Source organism: Antennarius striatus, chromosome 4, assembly GCF_040054535.1.
Source record: "Antennarius striatus isolate MH-2024 chromosome 4, ASM4005453v1, whole genome shotgun sequence".
NCBI lineage: Eukaryota > Metazoa > Chordata > Actinopteri > Lophiiformes > Antennariidae > Antennarius > Antennarius striatus.
Genome location: NC_090779.1, coordinates 22,530,357 through 22,541,681, shown reverse-complemented (window position 1 = coordinate 22,541,681; position 11,325 = coordinate 22,530,357). Strand labels below are relative to the sequence as shown.

The 11,325-nt window shown below is 45.1% G+C and overlaps 1 protein-coding gene across 1 annotated transcript; it reads left to right on the top strand.

Moving 5' to 3' along the window:
* Nucleotides 1–1,410: 1,410 nt before the first annotated feature.
* On the top strand, nt 1,411–11,291 carry appl2 (adaptor protein, phosphotyrosine interaction, PH domain and leucine zipper containing 2). Its single transcript, XM_068312404.1, has 21 exons — nt 1,411–1,520; nt 3,298–3,396; nt 3,544–3,603; nt 4,325–4,396; nt 4,849–4,936; nt 5,319–5,360; nt 5,436–5,494; nt 5,664–5,810; nt 5,936–6,018; nt 6,102–6,254; nt 7,125–7,313; nt 7,396–7,438; nt 7,511–7,567; nt 7,877–7,971; nt 8,172–8,327; nt 8,406–8,458; nt 8,537–8,708; nt 8,792–8,828; nt 8,919–9,074; nt 9,162–9,209; nt 9,584–11,291. The coding sequence occupies exons 1-21, from the start codon at nt 1,464–1,466 to the stop codon at nt 9,713–9,715; spliced, it is 1,998 nt and encodes a 665-aa protein (XP_068168505.1). The 5' UTR covers nt 1,411–1,463; the 3' UTR covers nt 9,716–11,291.
* Nucleotides 11,292–11,325: the final 34 nt, after the last annotated feature.

Here is an 11,325-nt window from a genome sequence, read left to right as displayed (position 1 = left end):
TTTTTTTGTATTTAGTGACAGCAAACAAACAGTAGGGGGAAGGTTTTGGGTTCTTTCCCACCTGACAGATACAGACCTGCCATTCAGGACATCTCCCGCCCAATGAGGAGCTGGGATCAGGACCTTTCAACAACAGGAACAGGAACATTAGTTTAGTTTTTATCTGTATTTGTGCCATTTATTCCATTTTCAGTCTTTTAATTGTTAGTTTTTTTCAGGCTTCCTTGTATTTTCCTTTACCATACATTCACTTGTTTTGTATTTTGTTATCTCATGAGTTAAGGGTTAAAATTTGGGTTTACTGATGGTCCACACATTTTTGTTGTATTTTTGCAAATACATGGAAAAACTGCATTACTGTATAATTTATTTCGAGTTTTTACTTACCGTAAGTATCTACACCATAGTTAAAAGTAAACATCTTGCAGTGAAAGCATAGCTGTGAAAACGTGTCTTATAATCACTCAGAATGGTAAGCATACTTTGTGGTAAGATTTGTTTACACTGGTTTTAATCCGGGATGTGCTGGCGACGTGTCTGGGGACTAGCCAGTCTCTCACCCATAGCCAGCTGGGATAGGCTTCAGCAACACCCGTGACCCGTGATGATTACAGTACTGCAGTCTTGTCTTCAAGAGAATGGATGGGTGGCTGGTTTTAATCTTGATTTATTTGAATATACCATTCGGAATGTAGTTACTCCATTGTACTCTGAGGCAGCAGTAGCTCTCCATTACTTGCTTGTGGCCCTGTGACTGTGTGTGTGTGTGTGTGCGTGCGTGCGTGTGTGTGTGTGTGTGCGTGTGTGCGTGCATGTGTATGTGCTCCAGCTTGTATATGTTTTATATATATGTATATATATAAGAAGATTTGTCATATTTTTTCATGAGCATTCCCCCAGATACTTAGCTCTGCTGCTCACAACATAAATGTATTTTCCCTACAAGTGTGGCATAATTTTAAATGGGACTAAACAGATTTTCCAACTATATAAAACTTATTTGCAAATACATTGTTACAAAAAAGAATTAATCTACCACAAAACACGTTTCCTTACTTTTTCTGTTATGTTTATATTGAGTGTAAAACGAATTTCCCCACGGGGATAGTTTTTTATGAACCATGTAATTCTTCCCATGACCACATGGAGTCACTGTTGGTACGACAATGATAATAATAAACCTACAGTACTGTAGTCCAAATGCTAACAGCCCGTCGAGATTTTTTCCATCCAACAAATAAATCTTATGAGAAAATAAAAATAAGCTGAATATAAAACAGGGTAAATAACCGGTTGGAACGTAAAACCGAGCTGTTTTTGCTGGTCAAAGCTGCTCTTGAGGCTGAGTTCAGACCTACGCCCGCCTCCAACTCTACACCCGCGCAAAGAATTCTGGGAAACAGAGTCCACGCTCTAAATAATTCAAGCCCCGTTCTGCCTCAGTCTCTTCCACCGCTAACAACATGCCGGCCGTTCATCACAAACTGCTCCTGGAGGACGCCCTACAGGACAGCCCTCAGGTAGGCCTGTGTAGGTTTTACCCCATTAAGGACACGTTTAAAAGCGCTACGAAACACATACGTTAGCATACTAGCTACGTGTTGGTGTTGTTTTTACGGAGCTCGTCATTCAGCTCATCTGTCAGAGGTGCTAGCCTGCTGCACAACCAGCCTCAAACCTGTGCGACCACCACAGCTCAACCCCAACACATCCAGCGGGCTGTCGGTGATTACAAATGTCGTGTGGAGGTAGATTTCGGAACCAAAATATAAACTGGAGCCGAACCGGGCCTGATTGGCTGCCAAAGGGAGGGTTTCCATTATCGGACGAGCTCCTGACTGAGTAGTGATCAAACCCCGGAGCGACCACCGGGGTGTGCTCCCTGCTAGTAATAACAAATAATAGTAATAACGGTGTTTGTTATTACTGAACCCGTTTGTTATTCACAAGTAATACATGTTCTGCTGTCTGTTGCATCACCCTGTTCTCACACAGGGTTCTGATTTATTCATGGTTCTGCTGAAGTTCCTCCCACCCGGAGGTTCGCCCCCCCCCCCCCAATGCAATATGCAAAGTGCACCTTATCCCAACCACAGAGAAGAATAGCGTCTTCATTCGGGAAGCTGGTTTATTATTATTAGAGTGGAAACAGACTTCAGCCAATGGGCGTGTTCCTCTAACGCCTCTGCATTGCTGCACCTGTGGACAGACGCGCCTCCGTCCAGTTTGCATAGCCAGCCCGCCACAGGTGAAGCTCAGGCTCTACCTGTGTGGGTTGTTTTTCATAGGTCACGATTCAGGCCGGTTGCTCTTCAAGGAATGGCTGATCAGGCCTCGGCTGTTCCTCCTCCTGTTGATGGAAAGTCTGAGACAGTTTCTTCATCCTTCAGACATTCATTGAGTTTCACAACAAAAGATCTAAACAGGAAGGGGACTTGTTTACATAAAAAAATACCACAAGAGCAGCTCATAAAGTGTCCACATCTCCAGAGGTGACAGAATTTGATGAAAATTTTTTTAATTCTTCTTGAAGATGGAGTCTGTAGCCGCCAAGTTATCAGTGATAACATTCCTGATAAAACTACCTAATAATTCATTTGAATGTTTACTGAGGTTCAGAGGTGGAGAGATAATTACTGATCATTATGACCTGTTTCCTTTATAGTAGGTACTACATGAATGTGTCCACATGTGGGGGCAAAAAATATTTTCTTCAATTTGTCTGGAATATTTATCACACTGTTTTCATCATCATGAATGTCTAAAGCTAAATTCTTGGTTAGGAGGTAGTACTGGCCCAATACGAATATTGTAATACAGTTATTGCCTCAACTACCTTTATATTCATCTTTTAATCAATGTAATTTCCCCACGTATAACGAAATGGTTTATTTCTTTCTGTCTCAGCTGACATTATGTCAGGAGAAGAGTTGACAGCCTGCCAGTAGAATACAACACTGCCTCCTAGCTGTGGGAGGTTAAACAACACTAAAGCAGTCAGCCACAGTTCTACATCAGAATACAGAACGGCTTTAAACACAAACATTTGGTTGTCTTCTATTAATAAAAAAACCCATTGATGTTACAAGTCATCACAACACCCTGTTATCTGGATTCTCTGTCTTATTTGCTCGTTGTGTATTAACACGTCACGTAGTCCTACAGTGTAAATAACGGGGGTTGAAACATATCCTTAAATAGTTAATCAACATTTGATTAAGCAATCCAGTGATTCTCTCATCTGTCCATCCTGTGGTGATTTTTACTGTGAGCTCACGGTGACGTTCTGTACCACAGACTCGCTCTCTGCTCAGCGTGTTTGAGGAAGATGCTGGGATGCTCACCAACTACACCAACCAGCTGCACCAGTCGCTGCAGCGAGTGTTTGGAGCGCAGGTACCAAAAGCATCAGCGACGGCGATCAGTTAGACTATTTGTACTGCGTGTTTTAAACTGTTTTCACTCTGACATCTGACCTTTGGTGTCCATCGACCAGTTAGCCCCAAACGAACCCTTTCATTCTTTGCCTTTATCTGCCCACAGAGTGAGATGGGATTGGCCACTGAGCAGCTCTCACAGCAGCTCCTGGAGTACGAGAAGAAGGTTAGTAAAACCATCACAGTCATGGAAGAGGATGGTGGGATCCAGAATCGGCTGAAGCTAGCCAGTTAGCATCTACATTAATAGATCTCTGCACAAAAACAGACATTTTTGACATTTTTGTCTTCAGTCTGTTAATGATGGTTTGATATTTAGAATATTTTAATGCATGAATATGAAAAACAAGGAAAGTGAAGCGCTGCTCTTTGCAGTAAGAAAGATGGAAGTTATTCTGACCTCTTGAGTGTTGCTGCAGGTAAACAATTCCTGTAACTCTGCTGAAGGCTCCGATAGCAACAGTAAACAGAAGATCGTCGGGTCACACCCAGCAGGATTGGCCTTTTCTGACTGACTGAGAATCTTTGAATCATAACTGTCATTGGCTTCAGGTTCACATAGCAAAGAACCGCTAAAGAGAACCGGTAACTTTATTCAAACAGCAGCGTAATTAAAGGAGCAGTCCTCTCAAAAATCAAAGCTAAAAATGGAAGTTTTCATTGCAAACTAGCATTACTTCCTGCTAAACACCTGAGGAAGAAAGAGACTGGTTTTAAAGAACACATTGAAAGACTTCACACAGTAAAACCTCCAGAAAGTGAAAATGATTGTAAAAGACTTTATTTGTACACTTCTCAAGCAGAAGTCCTCGCTGTCATCTCAAAGCTAAAGCTGTTAGCTGAATCTACGTCTTCATTTAACTTCAATCTGTTTCCCTTCTCTCTAGAACTTCGCCCTTGGAAAAGGTGATGAAGAGGTCATCTCCACGCTGCAGAACTTTGCCAAAACTGTAGGAGAGGTGAGGCCCGCCTGTTTGCTGGTAATGATGATGAAGCTGAGTGTTTGAGCCTTCATCCTGTCATAAACCTTTGCTCCTCTGTGCTCCTGCTGGAACCAGCTGATGGTGTTGTAGCTCAGAGGTTAGCAGTGAGGTGGATATGATGTCACATGGAAGGATGGATGGAGGAGGGATGTGGGTAAAACACACATTGGGCTGTGGGGGTCCTGAAGGCAGTCGGGACTCAAAGACAGGACACGTGTGACTTTCATCAGAGAGGACGTCGTCCCTTGTGTAGACGCTGGTTAGCAGGAAGTGGGATTAGCTTGTGGTTGTAACATGAACTCCTGTTTTAGCAGCTTTGTATTTTCATGCTGGAGGAATCAGAGTAACAGGAACTTCAGAGCTGCTCTGTTTGTTTTCCTGTCTGTGACATTTTAGTGTGGTATAATTTGTTTGTCTGTTGTGTGCAGCTGAACTCGCTCCACTCTGAGCTGGCCAATCAGATGGCTGATAGCATGGTGTTCCCACTAATCCAGTTCAGAGAGAAAGACCTCACAGGTACAAACAAACACACACACCTGCACTACATTGGATTAAGTATCGAGAATAATCACAAAACAAGATGAGCTAACGTTAGCCGCAGCTTCCCTCGCAGTTAGCGGACAATCAGTACTTGGTGACTCCTAAAGAAGCTAAGCTAATGTTAGCGTGAGCAACTATCGGACACTATAGAAGTTAACTCTGGGTCAGTGAACATGTATACAACAGAACGTGCTTCTACATGCTAGCTAGAAGCTAACTGTTCTGCAGAGATCAGATCTTTTTAAATCCCTCTGTAATAAATCATTTGTCTGCTGTGACTGTTTATCTGTTATTTAACATGTTCTTCATCTACCTCTAGATGTTTTAACTTTTCTTCCTGGTGAATTGCTTGTTTCAGAGATCAGCACGCTGAAGGAAATACATGGCATCGCCACTGACGGTGAGAACTAAAGCCGACGCTTCAGAAACGAATGACTTCCTGCAGTTTTTCTGATCCTCCTGTCGCCTCCTGCAGAACACGAGGCGTCGATGGTGAAATACAGCCGTCTGCCGAAGAAGAAGGAGAACGAGAAGGTAGAGGGATGAAGAGCTTTTAGCTGGGCCATCATGGCCCCAAACAGTTGCTGCTCCTTTTTGTTTGTCTTAGGTTTACATAGGTGGGGCAGGAGTGTGTGTGTGTACAGCTTGTGTAGGACGTGTGTGTCGATGTGTATTTGCATGCTAACCCCTCCTGTGTGGACAGCTGAAGTCAGATTTGGTGAAGGAGGTGGCCTACACCCGCAGGAAGCAGCACCAGGCCTCGCTGCAGTACTACTGCGCCCTCAACGCCCTGCAGTACCGCAAGAGGATAGCCATGCTGGAGCCCATGCTAGGCTACACCCAGGCACAGGTGGGGGGGGGGCAAAAGCAGTTATTATTGGTGGATAAGAAGGGGGATTAACTGATGCTAAGAGTCCTGGTTGGCTGCAGTCATAAAGGTGCGACTGTCACAATAAAGACTGTTTCTGATCTCAGATCAGCTTCTTCAAGAAAGGCATCGAGTTGGTGTCAAAGAAGATGGATAACTTCCTGTCCTCCGTGTCCAACATGACACAAAAGTAAAGCCTCATCATGTAATATAAAACGCAACAGCTTTTATTGTGTGATGAACATTTTACTGATGGTTTCTCCTCCTGTCCAGCATCCAGGCCCAGCTGGACGCCGAGGCGGAGAGCATGCGTGTGTCCCAGAGGGAGCTCCTGTCGGTGGAGGACGCCGTCTACATGCCAGATAAAGACACGGAGCCCGTCAACCGCACGTTGATCCAGAAGGCGGGTTACCTGAACATCAGGAAGTAAGATTGATCACACCGTCACCCGAGACTGAAGGGACGATTCCTCTTCCTGTCGGCCTGACGCTCCTCAAGGCGCCATAGTTTAAGTAGAAATAAATTCTACAAGCGTTTCATCCGTCCTCATTCTACATACACGCGTGACATTTTAATGTTTTGTAGGGAAGTGAAGTCAATCAATGTCCAGCCGTTGCATCAGGACCGCCTGTCACAAAAACCAAACGGCGGAGGGAAAGCTTTCTGCTTGTCTTGCTGAAGTTGCTCAAAATGCGTGAAGATGCAGTAAACAAACCGGCTGTCGCAGCAGACGGGTGGGGGTCAGGTGATCCGCTGACGGCGCACCCCAGTCAGCGGATCACAGAGTGATGTATGAGACAGGAAGCTGCTTAATGGGAGGGGGGCGGGAGGGGAGCAGGGTGGTGGAACTGCAGCGCAACCTGGATGTGATTTAGTGAAATGTCAGCGCTGTCAGAGTCTCTGCCTCGTCTTCGTCAGATTGACGGATGTCTGAAGCGAAGAAAAGGTTTCGCCCAACAGCAGCCGACAGACGTCCAGACGGTCTGATCAATATTCAGATGAAACAATCTGTTTGACACAAACTACACGAGTCGCCAGGTGATCGGTTACAGATCGGAGATCAGTGGTGTAGAAGTTTTAAGGGAATCCAGATGAAAGGACTGAGTTTGGACAAATTTTCTTGACATTTGTGATTAATTATTAATTGAACTTCAGCCCCAAAACTGAAAAAAACCTGTAAAGGCAGATTAATCCCAGATCAAGATGAATGGGGTTTTTTTTCCCCCCTTTTTTTGTCTGTATTTTAACTAAACGCGATCAGAGCAGACGAGCTGACTCTCATCCTCTGTGCTCCAGTAAAACAGGCCTGGTGACCACAGCCTGGGACCGGCTGTACTTCTTCACCCAGGGAGGGAACCTCATGTGTCAGCCCCGAGGGGCGGTGGCGGGGGGGATGGTGCTGGACTTGGACAACAGCTCCGTCATGGCTGTGGAGTGTGAAGACAGACGCTACTGTTTCCAGATCACCTCCCCTTCAGGCAAAAAGTACGTACATATAACAAACACAACAACAACAACAATAATAATAAAAAGCTTGGCTGAGACGTTTGTCTGCTGACGCCTGCAGGTCGATGATCCTACAGGCTGAGAGCAGGAGGGAATATGAGGAGGTAAGAATCTTCCTCGTTGATCGTTTAGTCATGTCTGATGAGTTTTAACGTCCGTCTGCGTTTGTTCCTCAGTGGATCTGCACAGTGAACAACATCTCCAGACAGATCTACCTGACAGACAACCCTGAGGTAACACTGCTCCACACACAAGTCAGACACCATCGTGACGTCCTGATTGAAGCGGGGGCTGCGATCGGCGATTGATGACTGGATTCATCAAACCCGCTTCAGCAGAAATGCTGAATAAAGCAGATTTAACTTTATCTGCTGACTAAGATATTTCATCTGGGGGAAATCCAGAATGTTCAGCCTCTTAGTAAACAATATGCAAACTATATTTTGTAGTCAATCTTTTAATGCATACTTTAAATGTATATTTACTTTATGAATTATATTTTAATTCTGGTTTTATATTCGACTCACCTGCTGATGTTTCAGGCTGTGGCCATCCGACTGAACCAAACCGCCATCCAGGCCGTCACCCCCATCACCAGCTTCGAGAAGAGACCTGAGGGCTCGCCGGACCCCGACAGGTGAGTCGACAAGCAGGAAACACCAGGAGCAGCAGGGAGAAACCCCTCCCTCCACCATACTCCTGTGTTCTTCTTCTGGTCCCATAGACCCCCCACCTCTTATGTTGCCATCCTGAATTAGAACATAACTCCTAACCAGCTAGCTAGCTGAAGACCTCTAGGGTTCCGCTTTAAGCTGACAACTCGTAGTCTCTTCCCAGAGCGAAGCCAGGAGGCGTCCTCGCTGCCAGTGGAGGTTCCCAGAAGACTGGGGCCCCCTCAGAACCAGAGGACCTGATCGCCCCCGGGACACCCATCCAGTTTGACATAATGCTTCCTGCATCAGAGTTCCAGGACCAGAACCGGGCCGGTGGGAGGTGAGTGTCTGTAAACCGTCTCCTTTCTGTTCTTGATGTCTCACCGCCGTCGCCTCATTGTTTCCTGCTTCCTGTCAGACGAACCAATCCCTTCGGAGAGACAGACGACGACTGTTCGACAGAAAGCGACGGTAATCACCACCTTCTTCTTCTAAACAATCTTCCTCCGTATGTCGTCTCGTGTGACGCCAACGCGTTTGTGTCCCTAGACTCCCTCCTGCAACAGGTGTTCGTCGTGCGTTTCCTGGGCTCCATGGCGGTGCGATGCAACAATCAGGAGGTGATCTACGAGGCCATGAGGCAGGTCCTCGCCGCGCGGGCCATCCACAACATCTTCAAGACCACAGAGTCGCACCTCATGGTGACCAGCAGCAGCCTCAGGTCAGGTTCAACACTGATCAAGGGAGTGGCGTCTGGCGCGTCGAAGCGGCGACATAACAATAGTCTATGTTCTGTCTCCACAGGTTGATTGACCCTCAGACTCAAGTCACCAGAATAAGTGTGAGTTTGATGAGTCTTTTTAATCCTCTCTCCCACCATGTTTTTAAAAGCTTCATCCTCTCCTGCTCTCCTCCCTCATCGCTCCTCTAGTTCCAGCTGGAGGAGGTGTGCCAGTTCGCCGCCCACCAGGAAAACGGGAGGCTGATGGGGCTCGTGGTGGAGGCCAGAGACTGGAGCGACGGTGATGAGGAGGGAGAGTCATCGTTCAGCGCCTTCGTCTTCGAGAGCAACACGGAGGGAGAAAAGGTTTTTAACGCCACATGTTTGTTCACAGAGGAGATGAACCGAAGAAAGAATGAAAAAACTAAAAAGTCTTTTCATTTTCACCCTCAGATCTGTTACACCGTCAGTTTGGCCAAAGACATCACAGAAGCTAAGAAGGTACAGCAGAAATAAAATCAGCTGTTTCTCCATGTAAATAAACGCTTTGGATGTTGTGTCAGCAGTAAATCATCAGAGTAATACTGCAAAGCTTTCGTTGTGGTTACTTCATTCAGTAACTGCAGGTGGACAGACCCTTCAGCTGGTGGAGGACATCCAATAATAAGAAAGTACAGTCTGTACTTCTCCTTGCTCCACTTCACCATTTCCCTCATTTATAGATCTGTCTGGTCCATTTCTGTCAATGCTGCCACCAGTTTGACATTAGTTAGGTGATGTTGGTGTCAGAAGATGATGGGAACTATATAAAGAAACAACTACCGATGTAAAATCAAACAAATGATTTCTAACTTGTCTGGACTCTCCTCCTTCAGGATCCAGAGGCTCTGGCCCAGCTGATGAAGAACATGCCTCTAACCAACGACGGGAAATTCCTGCTGCTGGAGCCCGAGACGGGCGACACGCCCGACGGGTCAGGACAAGAAGACCTGGAGTCTGAGGCCTAGTCGGGACGGACTCTGAAGGAGGAGCGGGGCCAGAGGCGAGGAGGCGTCCTAACACCCAACGTACCCCTGATGATGGTACCACATTAGCCAGTAGCTCACCTGTCTGCCTGCGTTACGTACAGGGTGTTAGCGGGTACGTTAGCATGGACCAAAAGGCTCATCTGGTTCCAGATCAGCTCTTCTGACTGGATCTGGTTTTACAGTAAAAGGGACTCCATGTGGGTCCCGACTCTGTTTGTCTTCTAATATCTCAGCTTGCTAACAGGAAGTGGGACCATTTATTCTTTTATGTCGTTTCACATGTTAACCTGTACGTGAGTTTCTAATGTGACTGGGTTGGCATGGCGACAACAGAAGTTATTGCACTATGAGGTCAGTGACCACTTGATGGCAACAGAAGCACTAACAGATTTTAAATTGGCTGTTTGGAGAGAAGTGACTTTTTGTTTGTTTGTTTGTGTTTCCACTGTGAGCTAAATCCTGACTAAATGCCCTCCTGAAACCATTTATGATCACATTAAATATTATTCTCCGATGCACAGTGAACGTCATGTTGCTGGGAGGTTTCAGAATCCACAAAACATTCCTGGAGCCTCAATCACATCGTTCCAGTTTAGATCTTTAGAAGATGGAGACTAGATTAAAAAATGTCAACGTTAAATGACTCCGTGTAGTGAAAAAAAACACGACAGACTTTTCAGAAGCTTCAGAATCTCACTAGACTTGAAAAGATGTTAATTACACATTTTATGAAACTGAACTCTGCAGCATCTAAACATGGGTACTTGTTTAGCAGAGCGCCCTCTGATGGTCGCCAGAGGAATAGCATGCAAACATGTTTTGAAAAGTTTATCATCATTTCTCATGAACAGCTTACAAGGAAAAAAAATCAAGCAGCGTTTTAACCCACCAAAAAACAAGAAATGAGCTGATCCAGACCTACTGCAAAAATACAGAGCTGCTTTATGGGTCAAAAAACCACTAAGAAAAATCTGCATTTTTAAAATTGGGAAAATGAAACCATCTTATAATATTGATTATTAGACGATGATAAGGCTTTGTGAAGCTCCAGGAGTGTTTGTCCTGAAAAGCTTTAGACCTCTTATGAGTTTGAGTAGATAAAAGAATCGACCTGCATTTCTGGGTGAACTGTTCCTTTAAGACGGTCCACACTGTCGGCTTTGAGGTGTTCAAATATCCTTAAGTTAAAAGTAAGCAGCCCTGTGTGTTGAAGCTTGTGTAAATAGTGATGTTAAAGGAGAGTCGGCGCATGATTTAATGTCCTGAAACCTTGAGCTGTAAAATATGAACTGATCAGACATCCTGGGTGTTTTATGTTCAAATCTGTTTGCTCAAACATGGAACTGATCGGAGTGATTGTCCGTCAGTCCTGATCTCAGCTGATCTGGACTAACCAAATAAGCCAAGATGACCTGTTGAGTTAAACCCACTGACCCAAACCAGGAGGAAGTTCTCCTCTCTGTAAAAATATGCTTGGATCAATTACCCATGAGGCGTTGCACTTCATTTGTCCTTTTCAAACCACTGTTAACATGTAAACTTTAATAAATAACTTTTTTTTGGTGAAATGAACATTTATCTTTCTTCAG